This window comes from Siniperca chuatsi, linkage group LG18 (assembly GCF_020085105.1).
Source record: "Siniperca chuatsi isolate FFG_IHB_CAS linkage group LG18, ASM2008510v1, whole genome shotgun sequence".
Lineage (NCBI taxonomy): Eukaryota > Metazoa > Chordata > Actinopteri > Centrarchiformes > Sinipercidae > Siniperca > Siniperca chuatsi.
In genome coordinates this window covers 14,719,122-14,737,150 of record NC_058059.1, presented here as the reverse complement: position 1 = coordinate 14,737,150, position 18,029 = coordinate 14,719,122, and the positions used below count along the sequence as shown (strand labels likewise).

At 37.4% G+C, this 18,029-nt stretch overlaps 1 protein-coding gene across 1 annotated transcript; it reads left to right on the top strand.

The window, feature by feature from the left end:
- Positions 1–3,499: 3,499 nt before the first annotated feature.
- On the top strand, positions 3,500–15,321 carry LOC122865789 (CD276 antigen-like). Its single transcript, XM_044174651.1, has 10 exons — positions 3,500–3,953; positions 4,995–5,055; positions 5,296–5,555; positions 6,149–6,245; positions 6,579–6,839; positions 8,195–8,305; positions 10,108–10,176; positions 10,977–11,027; positions 12,402–12,498; positions 13,064–15,321. Exons 2-10 carry the CDS (start codon positions 5,001–5,003, stop codon positions 13,551–13,553), a joined length of 1,491 nt encoding a protein of 496 aa, XP_044030586.1. The 5' UTR covers positions 3,500–3,953; positions 4,995–5,000; the 3' UTR covers positions 13,554–15,321.
- Positions 15,322–18,029: the final 2,708 nt, after the last annotated feature.

The following is an 18,029-nucleotide window of genomic DNA, read 5'->3' as shown; positions in this document are numbered from 1 at the left end:
AATAATGTACTTCCGGTCAAACCTTCAAAAATAAAACATAAAGCATACTATAACCATGTTCTATACCAATCCTGGCCTATAAGGATGTTTTACAAATGTCAAAACTAATATCATATCATATTATAATGATAGTCTACAACCAAAATAACTCATTTTAAACCCATTATAAAGCGAAGGAATGTCATGGTGATTTATATCAGGGACAAATCACATTAATGATGAAGGAGGTCAGTAATTTACTAACAGGCCTCTGCTCTGAGTGAAAACTGGGTTGAGAAATGTACAGTTTACACACAGTGCCTGTGTTAAAGAAGTATAGTTCTTGTCCCAGGCACTGTACAGTCTGTGGTCCCTGGCTGGTTGCAGTTAAATGGGAAATGGCTCCCTCTGTTGGTGTTTGTGAGTCAATGTATAGTTCTCAAAATTAAAATGACTTTCTGAGGAATAAAACTTTGAATTATGCAGAATTCAAAGTCTGGATTACAACCAACCCCCAGGGGTTGTGCAGTTCTGAATAAGGAGTCACCATTAAAAAAAGAAAACATTAACCACCCCCTGCAGTACAGGAATTCAAGTGTTATTTTTAAAGAAAGATGATTATTTTGTTCTCCATGTTCTAGTCTACAGTAAAATATATGTTTCTGTAAAATGGTGCTTCAGGGCAGCTTCAAGTATGATTTTTTTTAAAAATGTTTTTGAATTGGACTGAAAAATAAGTGGGTCACAGCCTATGTATGCATTGATTTTGGTTCACAAGAGTGGAATTTAAGAAAATTGGATAACCTGAAAAATTGTTGCAAATCACAGCAGTAGAGTATTCAGTTTTCACCGCATTAACCTAAGATTATCTTCTAACTGACTTGTAATTATTAGTTAGTTAGTGAAGTTAATTTAACTACTTTCAGTTTACTTACTTACTTTAAAGTAACTTAAGTTATCTTAAGTGAAATAACGTTTTGTTTATAACACATTATTTTGCAAAGTAACTTATATACACTGATATACACAGAAGTGTAGTGGACTATAAAGTGTAATATGTATTTAAGCTGTAGCAGAGAGGAACATTTAAAGCCTGTAGAGTTTTATATAAATATTGTGACCTGGAATAATAAGTGGGTATAAATAATGGATGGATGGATGGACTTGATAGGTTGGGCAATAGTACAATAAGTTTGTGGGAGAGTTGTCATCCCAAGCTGCTTTTTGTCAATGTGAAAATCTTCATGCTGCAGTGAATCATATCAAGCCAAGCTATCTTTTTTTCATCAATGCATTGCAACAGCGTTGGGGGACTCTTTGCCAACTGGACAACTTTCACCTTCCTGTTCAGATAACACCTTCTTAGGTTTACAAGCAACTTAACATAAAAAAGTCATGCTACAAATACTCCTTCAAGATATACAGTATACAAGCCACAACAGCATAGTATACAGTATTTGTGTAAATAACTGCCGCTGAGGACACCTAAGATGTTTTATCTTTTCATGTCTTTTCCCATTTTTAACACAATAATTGATTTAGGAAGGAAATACATATTTTCTCAAATGATCTAAAGAGCCATACTCACAGCATGTATACCCTAAAGGCAACCTCAATTAAACTGACACATAAAGGTAAAAAAAAAGCAGAATGCTGCATTAAACATCACTGGCCCACCTTAACCTTCCCACACTGTGTCTCTTACTCTCAGTATTTTTTACATCCTGGTTATATTCAAGTCAATGGGGCTTTATTTGGGTTGGGAAACCGACGTTAACATTGCCAAAGCAAGTGCGAAATAAAAACATATACGTAAACAGAAGAAATAGACCCCTCTGGTACATACTGAATGTTTTAGCACTGTCTTGAAAACGTCATACAACATGAACCAGTGTTGGACTTCATATTAAATACTTGTCGTTCCCGCAATGACAGGTATTTAAATGATCTGTTTTACCTTTGAGTAATAGTAAAGTCCGTAACAGTTTCAGATTTTCCAAATAAACTCCGTAGTGACAATTACATTGATAAGATCAGACATGCACCACTATCTTGTTGTGTCTGTACACGTGCTACATGCAGGAGCTAGTTAGTGAATTGATGGAAAACCCACAAAGATTTCATACAGTCATAGCCTACTGTAGATGCAGCGCCAAACAAAGACAGTGAAATTTTTTAATGCATGTCCACCTCTTGTGTATGGGAATTCCACCTGGCTGCTAACTTGGTGATGGAAACTGTTTATGAAACTTCTCTTGGACAGAATTTCTTCCATTCAGATTTCCAGTTTTCCCAAATAACGTGTTGACTTGTGTGAACATGTATCTGTGTTTGGGGGTATTGTTGTTGTTTTGGTTGGTACTTTCTTGGAAGCACATTTACATATCCATACTGTACTGTGGTAGTAGCTAAGTGGTAGTAGTAACAGTGTTATATTATCAGTGGTAGAATAAAACTAAGTACATTTACTCAAGTTCCGTGTCCAATTTTGTGGTAATTGTATTTCACTTATCACCATTTTCTACTACTTTATACTTCTACTCCAGTACATTTCAGAGATAAATGTTGTACGTTTTACTCCACTAAATTTATTTGACAGCAATAGTTAGTAGTTATTTTGCAGATTAAGATTTTACATACAAAACACATTAAACAAATTCAAAGTCATTAACAAATTAAACTGCACAGCAGTCTATAAAGTAATTAAAATGCTTCTTAGACCTTTATGCATTACATATAAGTAATGGTAATCCAGTAATAGAATATTTAATTAAGTAATTCTGATAGGGGCCTTCTGCTCCACAATGAGTACTTTTAATTTTGTTACTTTAAGTACACTTTGATGATAGTACATTTGTAATTTTACATTTGTAAGATTTTGAATGCAGAACTTGTAACAGAGCATTTTTACATTTCTTTGTCATACTGTTTTCTTAAGTGTAGGATCAGCATATTTCCTCTACCACTGATTATTATTATTATTGCCGTTGTTGTAAGGGCATTACCATTAATTATTAGGTTTTACCAAAGCGTTGGGCGTTACAGTAAATGCTGAATTGAACCTCACACCACTGACATCAATAAATCTCAGTGAAGTGTAAAACAGTTGAGCAGAGACAAGTTGTGTGAGGCTGCAAGTTGTAAATGATACTACTACAGTGGTATTGTGGAATTGCCTTGGTAAGACTTTACTGTACACGTGACGCAGAGGCAAAAACAGAGAGGGAAAAAACAGGCCAGCTATTAGTTTCACTCACTGACTGCTTGATTTGATAAAAGTCTCTATAACTTCGCATAATAGTTCATGGTGGTGGTTGTTGCACGTGCAATTCACAAACAAACGTCTGCCAATAAAGTTTGAGCCTTTGTCTGAGGCTTCTTTGTCAATATTACAGCTGTTTTATGACTTTTTACGAGACGGCCACGATTAGATAAAATTGGCCGCTGCTTCTTTCCTTACAGTAATTGCAGTAATCTACTTCCTAGTCTGTGGGTTTTGTAACAGTCATCACTTTCCTTGAAAATGACGAGCTGGTTCTTGCACTGTGTTATGGGACTGCTACTTTACGCTGGCTTACTTGTTCCCACCTTCGAGGTTTGTGAAATTGCGGGATGTAATGAAGTTTACAGTGTGTACTGCAGTAATATTACTCACAATACGGTGAGGACAGAAATCTGTTATTGCGGGACGCTCCTCCTCTAATACAAGTTTAGCTTGGCTTGGGGTTGTGGAGTTACGGCTATTGTTAAAGTTACGTAACTCGGAGAATCTTTGTAGTGCTAATATCATCCTCAGTGAGTCTGTGAGGGTGTATTTCAGTAAAGGCTGTCCCTTGTCTCGATTATCGGACTCGAGGAACTACGCCCCTCATAAATACCGTGAGAGCGACTCGAGAGACTTGAGATCATTTGTGGAGTTGAAGGAAAGGAGGAAACATCTCATGAAAATATACTAGCTGTTGCATGACCTGCAGGTAAGAATACATTACTGAGTGATAAACAACAGTGGGTTTGCACAATTTTAAAACTTAGGTAATTAATTATTAATGTTGTTATTATTGTTATTATTATTATTCACTACTATACTATTAGTGCAGGTAATAAAAGTTTATTTATGAGCATTTTATTATCAATCTACTTTTGATTTTTCATTTGTATCACTTGCATTTATCTGTTTTCTTTATATTTGAATATTATTTTTGCCATGTATTACCTTTTTGCCAAGTGTTTGAATCTAGCTCTGTAGCCTGAAGACCAATGCAGTTATCTTAAGTATAGTAAACATGCTCACAACAGGCTTTTTTGTAATAACCTAATACTTAACTTAATAACTGACTGATTTTAATTTATTTCAATAATGCCTATTGGGAGCCAAACATCTGACAGAGCTTAATCATCAGTGACAGCTCACCCACATTCAAAATGTTCTGCAGAGGCAGTTGTCATTTCTATTTCACAAGAAATCAGCACAGAAAATGATAATGTGGTTATCACTCAACTTTTCACTCAAGAAACAACTTCAAACATAAGCACTTTGAGATTTGTATGATGCTATATGCTATATGAATAAAACTTGGTCCTAACAGGATTACTAAACATGTACAATCATGTTTATGTAAGGCACCTTAGATAAATCATTTTTACTAAACTAAAAAGGTTTAGTCTTACAAAATCTTTTCCACAGAAGCCTGATGTGCTAACATTTCCAGATAAAATGAGTTTCCAAACAGCTGGGGGGGTTGGGGGGTTGTGTGTTGACACAACAAAAACAGCATCCATTACAGGGAAGTAATTTGCTTTACAGCAGAGCTGAGTCATATGGCTCACAGACATGTGATGTTGAATGTGTTTTGTCTCAGGGTCATTTTTTTGATCGAGTAAAGAAGTAAACTAGATCAAACGTTTTGTCACTCAGGAATATACATCTGGCTTTCTTCAGTAAAATGACTCATGTTGCCAGTAACACATCCAAAAGATTTCAACATTGATAAAAATCCCTTTTGTTTCTTCATTAGGTCTCAATGGACTGGGCCCTTGTTGTTGTTTTGCAAGTCATGTTTCAGCCATCTCTCTCAGGTGTGTAGTATAAAGTGTACAGCAGTGGAGACATTTATGAATCAATAAGAGCACACACAGGACAAAAATTGCATATACATGAAACCTTTCTATTTGACACACAAGCCAGTTTACAACTGCAAAGTGAAATCATAGAGTGAGCATAACTTGATGTTGTATGTTGCTTCATCAGTAAACATTTCATGGCCGTGGAGCAAATTTACATTAATCTTGACAGTACTTTGTATTATTTCCCTGCAGTCTTGTTCACTGTGGAGGCTGAGCGAAGCATGTACGAGTCAGAGTTTGGAGGAGATGTTGTGATGGGCTGCAGGTTTCAGCCTAAACTATCAAATCCTCATGACAAACTGAAGGTGACCTGGCAAAGGGTCAACCACTCGCCTCAGAAAGTGTACCGGATGGATAACTGGACGGAGGACTTGGCATTCCATGATCCGGACTATCTGGGCCGAGTGAAGCTTCACACTGAGGAGCTGAAGGACGGCTGGGCCAAGTTACAGGTCAATACTGGCACTGAGGTGTTCAGATTTACATAGAATTTGTAGGGCAGGTGATGGGTTATTTCCTGTAAAATTTTCTCTAAGTGATGTGGTTCATTTGTTTATGCTTGCCATCCCCTTTTCATCCTATCGGGAATAACTGATGTGAAGGTCAAATTCCCCAGCGGGGCATTGGATGGCGTATAAATTGTACTGGATTCCTCGCTTGTGTAAAAGTATTATCTGTCTGCCAAGAAGGGACAGAAAACAGCAGGGTTTGCTTAAAATATTTGGACCAAGAGATGTGAGGAGTTTAGGTGCACACTCACTTTACTAATTAACATACAGCATTCCTATTACTGTGATTGAAGAGCGTTCAATCAATGACAGAGTTGTTCAGAAAGTTGGTGATATTCAAAACTTTTTGTCATTACAGTGTAGTCTCTATTGTTCAGAAGTAGACATTAGAGAAAGAGAGAGAGCAAAAAAGATGGATTATGCAACAGAATTTATGATTTTGGTTCCATTTAAACCTCTAGTTTATGAGGGCAAAACATGTAGTATGGCCATGAGGACTTCTAAGGACTCTACTTTCTTCTTTTGTCACTTTACAGATCTCCAGGCTCAGGATCAATGACACGGGGACCTACCAGTGTTTGGTGCAGACTAAAGAAGGAGCCGATTATAAAAAGATAACTTTGTCCGTTGTAGGTAAGTACAGAGTCTGCGCTAGTGTAATAGTGTAACATTTTAGACTTTTAGGCAAAGACTTCAGGGGCTTTGTTCTGGGAAGGGTGTTGCTCATTGGCCACAGCATGCGGTCATTTCTGGGCAGTTAGAGTATCCCTTAATGTGAAAATGAAACTAAAACTAATATTGCTCAATTTGGTAAAGAATGCTTTTGGCTGATTTAAACTTTCCTCAAGATCTTCCCTTTATCAATATTATGCAAGATCTCTTGTTCATAACCATAAGATCATATCATAGTGGTGTTATTCTAAACACAAAGTAGTTATATATTATTTTTATCTGATCCTCCCCTAGCACCTTATAAAGCAGTGACTAAACACATTCAGAAGACTGCAGAGGGGGATGAGGTGCTGCTAACCTGCCAGTCTGAGGGATACCCCGAGTCTTCTGTTACGTGGCAAGATGGAAACCTGCGGAACCTCAACCCCAATACCACAGCTGTATCAACAGCAGACCAGCTTTTTAAAGTCACCAGTCAGATTCACGTCCGATCATCAGACAAAAGCAACTACACGTGTTACTTTAATGGGCACTCAGCAACATTTCATATTCCAGGTAAATTTTTATTTCCTGTCTTTCAAGACAGTGCTGTTTAACTGGAGAGAAGAAGCAAGCAGACAGGGATTTAAAGATGCTGACAGGTCAAGTCAGGTCTGGCCAGGGAACTTTATTGCATGTTCCCTTGCACAAAAAAAACCCAGTTGGCACTATTAAGTTAGGTGAAGCCTTGGAAATGCTCATCTGAAAACAGGAAATATAATGTCATCACTATCTGCTGCTGTTTCCTGTTATGTTCATATTCTTTTTGATAGCAATGGCTACTCTCAACCCACATCAAATGTGATTACTAACAAAGAGGAGATACTGTTACAGACAGAGTAGGCCAGAGACACCAAGATGAGACACAGGTAGTTTTATTGCACACGATGTAAACAGACAGTGAGTAGATAGTACTGATACCGTCCTTTGGTTAGCCAAGGTGGAGATGCGAGGTTGAAGACACACACACTGGAGACAGGAGGAATACAGGACAGGAATCGGGAGCTCAGGAGAAGGGAAGACACTCATAGTCGCTAGGGAGAAGTCTGAGACATTGTGTTGCAGGATACAGAGAACTGTCCTAGTTGCAAACAAGACCAGACATTGACTGAGGTGGTTATATACTGGGGTGATGAAGTGCAGATGAATCTTAGGTGTGTGATTAGTGACAGGTGTTTCTGATTAGTATTCTGGTGAGGGAGTGCGTTGTGTATGTGGGGTTGTGGAGCCTGGCGTGTCCGTGACAGATACATTACGTATGAGCTTTTCAGCTCTTGCCTATAGTTTTTCCAGAGTTACAAGACTTCACCTTGCTTTTCAGTGAAGCTGCAGGTGTTGTTTAGGTTTGACCTTTCTGCAGTGTGTAGGAGTGCATATTACAAAAGATTTTGGCATATGGAAATGTGTGGCTTGTTTGTGTGAGGTTATGTAGGCTGCTCATGTTTCTGCTTATATGTGTGCAAATGGTTATTTGATGTTTTGGACACAGTATGTTTGGACTTAAAATATGAAAGACAGCTCTGCGGCTGAAATCAGATAAAAGCAGGTTATTTGAATGCTAAATAAAGGAAAATAGACTGTAAATACAACAACAAGAAAGTAAAAGAAGACTGGGCTGCTTGCACAGCTAATCAAAAAACTGTTCCACAAGCATGAGTCATTTTAGTAGCTGCATTTATTTAGTTCTTGACCAGTAAGGGGAAGTTTGCAATGGTCCTTGGTATATTTGGTTATTTCCATAGTGGCCAAACATATTAAAAGCATGGATATAACTCATGCTGGACCTGGACCTGTCATTGCTGAATTACAAGTGTGATACTGTAGGTTTTATGGCACATTTTAACACTAATCCTTCTTCACTCTTTTCACAGATGAAATACCTATTCCTCCTGTAAAAAATGATGCTCTCATCGTTATATTGAGCATAGGAGTGATAATGGTAGTCATTACCGCTGCGGTGTTCATGTATCGACGACGAAAAGGTAACCAATCACTCAATTATGTAGACAGTACATTATAGCCACCCAACAGATTCAGGACATGTAGCTTACAACAAACACAGCAATACACAGAATGCAGGTGTAGACTGGAGACAAAATATCCACGTCAGAATACTCCAATGTCCAATAAAATCTACATCAAATGGAAATTTGTGTTTGACACTGGCATATTAGACAATGCACCAGGCATGACAATGCATAATAATTCCACATACAGCTATGGTGAAATATTAAAGTGACAAAGTGACAAATGGATTATTCTTGCACTTGTATATGAAGCCATAATGCACAATACACAGCGATACACAACAGATACACGTGCAATAGATTATTAAAGATACAAGCCAATCATCTCGACCACTGGGACATTCATTCTTCAGCCTGAAGGCAGCAACTGAAATGCAGAGTGTGCAGAGTAGTTGGTGTTACTGCAGGGCTGGATTTCCCTTCAGGATGTGCACTGAAATAATATCTGCAGGAAATGGAGTGGATAATCCAGTTGTTTCCTCATTAGTAGTCACGCTGGTTTATTTTTAACTGTCACAACACATTTGAGAAAATTACATAAAACACTGCAATGACTTAGTACAGAATAGAATAGAACTTTTTAATAGAACAAATTGAACTTTATCGTCCAAGCAGAACTGAAAATGTGTCTTCAGTCTCACCTCAAACAACTTACTGTAGTGCTGCATTCATTACTCAGCATCCAAAATGAATCTTTCCTGTGTCAAAGCCATAGCAACCTAGTGGTTGTTTACTTTTTTTGTCAAATGGGCAGAAGAGTTTGTATCCTGTCAGTTAACAACTGTGTCATTTCAACCGTAAAGACAGTTGATACATGTGATACATGTTGAGTCAAGTCATTTTGCCACTGAAAAGAGGAAGTACTTGCGAAACAGTATATTATTTAGATTTGGCACCGTAATGTTGCCATTTGGCTTTGAGGGAATTTTGTTAGCATGTGACTCGCTCTGCATTTTTTCATGTGAGCATGACTTAGCATTTTGGACCTGACATGTGTCCCAACCACCATGTTTGGAAACACCCAGCTTGGTCTTGGTTTATCTGACAGGGGAATTTGAGGCTATTTGTAAATGCATGGGTGGTTTTTTCAGTATAGCACATGTTTGTTATTTGTATAATCCCCCAAACAAACACCTCTATCATTTCAATAGCAGGCTTGTTACACGTTTCTCCATATATGAATGTGTGAACATGATAAGAAGTCTTACTTTAGTTACGGGTCCGGAAATACTACGGATTGCATTTTTAAACTGGTATCAGGTCGCAATTTCAAAAAAGTTCTCGCACACCATAATGTCTTATTAACATGTGGGTAGACTCTTGGCTTAGAAAGAAAACAAAGAATCCCACACAGTCCATAACTTGTACTCCCTTTATTAACGACGTTTTGGTCCACAGAACTTCATTAGGCAAAGTTTATATGAACTTGATGAAGGTCAGAGGACTGACATGTTGCTAATAAAGTAAGTATAAGTTATGGATAGTAAGCTGGTATCAGGAAAGAGTGAACCTTCAAATAAGCTAGTTCTGCAAAAGAATTAAATAATAATAATAATACCTTTATTTGTATAGAACTTTTCAAAAACAACAGATAAACCAATCAATGTACTTACAAGAGCACATAAAATACATGATAAATATAATAATAATATATAAGATTTACAGGAGAAAATTAGAGAACTATTTGTATTACAGTGCCAAACAAACACTACAGTACCAACACACTAAATTAATAGCAATGTTTTTTTTCCCCATAGGGTACAGCAATCCCAGTACCAAGAACCTTTCAGTCGACGATCGAGGCAGGTCTGTTTCTGCTGCTGCCTGTGAGTCTAAACACAGCTAAACAATTCAAACAATTCACCGCACACACACACACACACACACACACACACACACACACACACACACACACACACACACACAAGTCCTGCATGTAAGTAATGTTAACACATTAAAAAGAACTTATTGCATAGGAACGCCAAAGGTATTAGTGACCTTTCGGGGCCTCCATAGATTCCACCTTTGTTGCAAAGCACTTAACAGCATTGTAGTCAAATTGCTGAAGATTAATTTGTGATTTATGGACTACATGAAAGGTACACCCACAGTTTCTGTCACTCTTCATAAAGAGACTTGAGATCATACATATAGGGGCAACCTGAAACTCTGATCATAATTTCCTCCTCCACCGCGATGATTCATTCTACTGTCAGTGTCATCCATTCAGCGGTTGCCTGGCAGTGCTGTGAATATCATGCATGTACTTTTTCATTACATCAGCTATGCAATGTGCTGCAATTTACTGGTTGTTAAAATTGGTTGTTTAATGAATCTCTGAAGTCTAAAAACCTTAATGCCTGGCTGGAATAAGTAATGGACTCATTATTTATTCTCCTGAATACAGAAGTGCAAAGATCCCCTTTTCTGTGAAGTTGCACATTACAAAATACATGTGTTTCATATAAGATTCATTTTATTTAAACTTGCACTGAGGTGTATGTGAGTGGATTTACACCACCACAATTCTTGTAGAATCACACAATAGAACAGACCAATTCAGTACTTCTGTAAATGTTACTGACCTTTGTGTTAGTTTTCTAACAATGCTGTTCCTTTCCATCAGGCCTACAAGTAAATAAAGAAAATGAGGAAGAGAAAACTATTTTTAATGAAGGTATGTGACTCTTATGACTCTAATAGCTATTATTTACATGATTCCTGGTTGTTAGTTAATCTGCTAATTATTTTCTTTTTTTTTTGTGACCAATTTATTTATTTATTTTATTTTCCACAAGGTTTGCGGGTGTACATCAACAAGTAACCACTGTCAACAACATAACATACAGCCATACCATTATGACCAAGACAGTAAAAGAAAGCATACACCTGCAACTTTGATTGCTCCTTAACCCTTTCTCTAAATTCCACTATACAGACAGACAAGTGACTTGTTGCAGAGTAAATAAGGAAACAAATTAAAAATAAAAATGTATTCTACCTGCGCTGAGTTCTTCCATCCTAGCCTCAAGCATAACCTGGCCTGCCTGGTTCATCCTAGCAAAAGAGAGTTCCATAGATAAAATCTCTATTAAAGAGTGATTCCACTGAAGAATAGAAAGAGTGTGCGGTGATTGGCACCTAACCACCAACATCTTTTAAGCAGCTGTGCATGCTGATAGCCACGGCTGACTTTGAGTATGGTTAAGATTCTGCCCAGAATCATCATTCAACAGCATACATTCTGGAGAGCAGTCGATCTCTAAACCAAGTATTTCAGACAGACGTTTTGTTATTCATTCCCAGAAACCTCTAACTGGTGGACACTGATTATTTTCTCAATGAATCGTTTGGTCTATAAAATGTCAGAAAATAGTGACAAGTCACAATTTCCGGAAGCCCAAGGTGAAGTCTTCAAATGTCTCGTTTTGTCCAACCAACAGTCCAAAACCCAAAGATATTCAGTTTACTACCACATAGGATATATAATATCAGCAAATCCTCACAATTTTCTGCTTGAAAAATTACTTAAGTGATTAATCAATCATCAAAACAGTTACCAATCAATTTTCTGTCAATCGACTAATTGTTTCAGTCTAAAAATGATCATACATAATTCCTTTGCAGTGGCAGTGGATAAGAACTTTTTGGTTTTTATGTTTTCTGTCTTTGTGTTTTATTACAATAATGCCTGGAGATAAAAGAATTAGTGCAAAACTGCCCTTAGACATTTAACACTGACCTTAAGACACCCACAAGACGCGTGCAAGGTTTTGAACAAGCCTCTCAGAAAAGACAAATTCAGTAGGACAACTTCTTCCAGAAATCTGTAGTTGTCTATAAGCACTAGTCTACTGAATTACAGTAATTAAAAATTGCCCTTTACTGTAAAAATATCAGCATGTGTACTCCACGCCTCTTCACATACTAACTTACAGGCAATATTCTGTACAAGACAAAACATCTAAAGGATTTTTTCCCCATTATTTGATTCTTCTTCATCAAATGACGTGGATGATGGTCATGATCAGGTCTGTTTTGATGTCTGCAGGCTGCATGGAGGAAAATCTGGGGGCGTTAGTGAAATCACGTTATTCCGATTTCTTCTTCAGCGGTTTGGAGGAGTTGCCTCACAGGCTGCAAAACAAGTGAGTCACAAACACAAATTTCCAAATTGATCATAGATCATAAGGAAACCAGACTTGCTCACTTCTATGATTTCCAGTAATAGCAACAAATCAAGTTTTCTTTCCATTGAGAACATTTTTAGTTACCCCCTATTCTCTTTGATCCTTCTCTTGAGAAGTATGAGAAAGCTTTCCACTTTTTTTATTAAAAAGATTGAGGATATCAAACTCCTTTTTTCTCCAGAAACCTGTTTATTTTAACCCATTTTGTACTCTAGCTCTCAAGTCCACACTGTCAAGACGGCTTGATATTTGCCAACGGTGCAAATTTGTTCACCAAAGTTGGGGGTGGGGTGGGTGAGTGGTGGTTTAGTTCGGCCCTGTCAGCAAATCCACACATAGCAGTGATTCCATTGAAATGGATTTTGTAAAATTTCGTCATTGTAAATGCTGATGTGACCGGTCCTTAAGAATTTAAACTTTGTGTGGACGTATCCAGTTGAGACAGATGAAGTTTATGTTTTTATATATGTACGGGTCTGTGTATTTACAATCACAATTCTGCTTGTTTTGTTTTTTTTGTCAGTAAGGGCCAGCCTGTGAATCTTCAAGCTTTACTCCCAGAAGCTGGAGAGATGCTTTTTCTTGAGGGACCCCCAGGAAGCGGGAAGACAACCGTAGCCCACATCCTGGTGTCTTCTTGGACTGAAGGGCCCACACATGCCCTCTCTAACCTCCTTGATCTCAGCATCCTCCGACTTCTCTTATATGTTGACTGCAGCAAAGTGAAGGGTGACTTGTTTCTGGAAATAACTACTCAACTTGCGCTCACGGAAAATATATCAACAGAGGATGAGCTGAGGACTTTGTTAAGCGGATCCAGTGAGGCTCTGCTGTTGCTGGATGGGTACAGAGAAGGGAACCAATTTTTCGACGAGTCCTTAAGTAGCTTTCTAAGCGAAAAAGGAGGATGCAGGGTGCTGGTCATGGCCTGCCCGGGACACTGCCCCGCGCTCAGGGACACAGTTGGGACAGGAGGGGTGCTGAAGCTCCAAACACAAACTGCGAAGTACTGAGGACACAAAAGTTTGTGACCAACAAAGACATTAAGCGCTTGTTACATTTTTAACAAACATTTGTATGATGTTAATCATTTTTTTACACTGACTGTATGATATGTAGAAGCCCAAATATGCTGCAACAGTTTTTTAATTCAGTATATGTAAAATACCCAATGAACTGCTTTCTTGTGTTCTTGACAGCCCTGATCGTCATTTTGATTAAAATGATTACATGTAAGAATGGAGAAACTCCACGGTACAATGGGTAATCCACCTTAACTTTTTTTGTGCTATTCATTAAACTCCTGAAAGTGGTTTCAGCTACACATCAAACTCTGTTTCCAATAGATCGGATAGTTCAAATACTTTATTAATGATTGCAGTTGTTTCTGTTTCTGTTCTGTGTCAGCCCATGAGAAAAAGAAAGGTCATTATTAAGGTTATTTGCTAGACTGCAAGCAAAGCAGCAACAGTTTCTTTGTGCTATGAGTGAAAAGAGAAGTGACTCTATGAGTATTCCTGGCAAGCAGCCTTGCCGGTTCCAGTAACATTTGATAAAAAAGGCATTATTTTTCTTCTGTATGTTCTTCATTCTTTAGTATCATCTTACATCACACCGTATCCATAACTAATTCAGATTTTCATTCAGTCAGCGTGTTGTCATGTTGCATTATGCATATTTGACTCATTTTTTATCCACACTTATTTTATTTCAGTGGCTATCTGCAAGGAGCAGCAACATCAACCCTCAGATAGGTTTAAAGAGTAACCTTGACTAAATGCCGATGTGTATGTGTGTTTTTGCACTACAGCTGCTGGCCGTGTGAGCTCAAAAGCTCTGCAGTCAGCAATAATTCAGCATGTTGTTATTTCCTTTCTCTCACTCTTCAAAATCTTTCTGAATGAGGTTAATTTACCTTATAAACTGAGAAGTGAAAAACTGACTGTGAGGCAGAATGGCATCCAGATGTTTAAAGTGGTTGACGTATGTTGCAGTTAATAGGACATGGAGGATGGAGGATGACAGGAGCATGAGAGGGCATACTGGATGCAGGAAACTGTATACAGTCAGTGACCAGATAAACCCACCGCTACAGAGGACATGGGTTCTTATCTTCACACAGATGTTATTTTTAAAGAATAATCTCATAGACTGGTCCTAAAAACAGCTGCCAGTAACTCAACACCTTATCATATTTCACTTCCTTTTACAGAATGTGTGTAAATTTTATTATTTACAGTATGTACAAGAAAAAAGACCATCATACTTAAGAGTTTGCTAGACCTTTAAAAGACAAACACGCAGATTCTCCTGCAACGAGAAACTAAGGGAAAGGCTTAGGTCATAAAATGATCATACATATTATTATTAGAAATAAATATACAATAAGTATTGCAATATATTGTGTATTATTAGTAAAACTACATATTTAACAAGGATTGTGCCTCCTATATACTGTACTGTGCTGTTACTGTTAAGGAAGAAGAATAATCATTAGCTTATTAAGGGGATTATTAGCCTACATCAGCTGTTGCTTGTAAACTATTTATGAGCAACTTCCTCCTTTTTATACTTGAACTAATACTGCAGACACTGCTTGTGCATTGTTTTGTTTGAGATTTTCTGCTTTGCTCAGAGAGTTAATGAATACATCCTTTAATCTGTAATCTCAGCTGTGATGTCTGTTCTTCAGCCCATACAGACACTCTGTTTATCAGTCAGCATTATGTGAAAATGAACAGGAAACTGTCTGACTGTCTCATAAAAGAGTGATCAATTAAATTGCAAGGACTATGTTTTTTTCCCTTATACATAACATTGCAAAAAACAAGGAAAATCCTGTCTCAAAATGATGCAGAAAAACTAGTCCAAGTATTTGTTAATTCCAGGCTGGATTATTGCAATTCCTTATTATCAGGCTGCCCAAATAAGTCCCTTAAGACTTTCCAGCTGATCCAGAATGCTGCGGCACGTGTACTGAAAAGAACTAGGAAAAGAGATCATATTTCTCATATTTATGCTGCTTTAGGCCTAGACTGTCGGGAGACTTCCCATGATGTACAGAGGGAAAGGAGGATAGAGGAGAAAGGTGCATTTCAGGTGTTTCTGCAGTCTGAATCTATGATTGCAGGCCTCCTACTGTGGCAGTTTACTCCTGGTCTTAGTGACTGCCTTAGTATGTTTGAAAAAGTTTCTCTCTTGGCTTAAATCAATACATTGTCATTCCAAAACACAAAACAAATTTCATTATTACACACAAACATAATGCGTCATAATCACAGCTATTTTAACATTATCACAAATGCTAGGGCTTAGTTCAGTTAGGAAAAATATATTGGTCACAACTGTTACTGTAAACACTGTACATTTTAGGATTACTGTAAGAAATCTGAATCATGGGAAATACTGAATGTGTTGCGATATTTTGTAAAACACAACTTGTGGTCTATGATGTAAGAGTGGTTTGACAAGTATCTACTCTAGGATGTTTAAGTACTTTTTTCCTACCATGAAAGCTTTTCATTTATTAACTAAGTAACACGAATTGAACTTATGACAGCTGTTGTTCTCTGTCAATGAGAAAACTTTTAAGCCAATTGGAGGTAAGTGTTTCATATTAAAAAGATTCATTTTGGGTGAAGTATTGCCTTAAGCCTATTTTATCAGTCTCACTTTCAATAGAGAAAGGACAGCCATATTATACATTTTACAAAACTGAATTCTTGGCGTTCTTGGATTCAACAGGTGTAAATGAGTATTAATGAGTAGTTCATATTTATTGTATTGTTATTCTTGTGTGGTATCTTCAAGTACTTTTTTCAGCCATTACAACAAGTAAATGGTGTAGTTTCCCTCCCTGTCTACATCATAGTTTCACTAGATGGTGCCATCCTCCTTTCCATGCAGGCTCAGTGTGAGAGCAAATGAAACGAATGAAAAATTGATCAAGCTGCACGCACTGAATATCACAGATTTCAGTCAGCTAAGTTGGTATGTGTGTGCGTTAGTTTGCTTAACTGAATACTTTATTTAATCCGGAAAGAGCCTTGCTGAGACCAAAAAATGGCTTACGGGAGTGATTTGGCCAAAATAGCTGCAGCACATAAACAGGAACATTTGAAGTACCACTTTCAACTTTTTATTTTCATGCTTTTTTTTCTTGTACTTGAAAATAATTTTCTTTGGAGCCGAGAAAAATGTATCAATTAGTGATTCTGTGTCAAAAATACAACTGCTACGTCCAGCTGTCCAAGATATTCACATCAACCATTCAATCGGAGAAAAATGCTTCCCCCTGAAACTCAACTCCCCGACATAGCTGATGCTATGCCCCATCCTCATCCCCACAAACCACAAACACAACACACACTCAAAATGAGAGTTAACCCCATCAAAAAGGACGGTCTCCCACATGCGTGGCCCCCACTTCCTCATTCAACCTCAACCTCTTAGACCAAAAAGGCGGTTTCATCATTTGGTAATTAATATTCTAGGGAATGGGAGAGCATCAGGAAACAATTATGCAATAATGTATGGATGTAAATGCACACTGCGTCCACACAAAAACACAGGCATGCACAAGCACATATATATCACTGTGATTGACTCTTCCAAGATCAGGTTGCTCTCATACATGTAACACAACTGGAGTGAGTGTAATGGATGTGCTGAATCTTGCATTTGAAATATTCAAGGTGTTGGCTTACACACATATTTTGTGTTATATATTCTTACTAAATTTTTACAATAGAGCATGTTTCTAAACTACTAAACTATTGTCAGATTCTAGTATAATATCTGCTCTTATGTAGCCATAAAAGTCTGTCAATGTCTTTATCAAACAAAGTAAATAAGCAACCAAGCAAGCTGTTCCAGTTTTAACAGGGTGTGTACTAGACCTGCCCAGAGTAATTATGCTTTTTTATTTTATAAAACAATATAGACAGTCAATAGAGAGAGTAGCAGTTAAAAGTAGGACAGGATTATAGACATTATAAACTGACATGAAAGGACAAGACTGTGGTATAACATGATATTTTATCATATTACATGAAATAATAGGCCATGACATATTTGTGTAGAAGACATGATATGACAACTTTTCCATCTGAACAGTTGATAACTGTCATGCCATGAAAAGATATTGACCGATTTACAAGATATGACATGTTATAATGTGATGTGGAAAGACTTTTTATAACATGACATCACATTAAAGGATGTTACTGAAAATTATATGATGTGACAAGACAAGGTGACAGACAAGAGGACAACAAGATACTGCATGACATGACATGTCCTAATAAATAGTATGCTATAGTATGATCTGATAACAGGTTGCACAGCAACTTAGGGGTTGCTGGAGACAGAAAATGCTGCATATGAAAACAAAGTGATTTAGACATACAGAGAGCACTTTGAAATGCCTTGTTGTTGAAAGGTACCGTGCAAATACATTAACTTGCCTTGCCTAGTCTGTATGTATGTTT

Coding starts and splice junctions, on each gene's coding strand:
- LOC122865789 (XM_044174651.1), top strand. CDS start 5,001: ATGGACTGGGCCCTTGTTGTTGTTTTGCAAGTCATGTTTCAGCCATCT. Junction 6,840..8,194: donor AGCAACATTTCATATTCCAG/GTAAATTTTTAT, acceptor CTCTTTTCACAG/ATGAAATACCTATTCCTCCT. Junction 10,177..10,976: donor GTCTGTTTCTGCTGCTGCCT/GTGAGTCTAAAC, acceptor CCTTTCCATCAG/GCCTACAAGTAAATAAAGAA.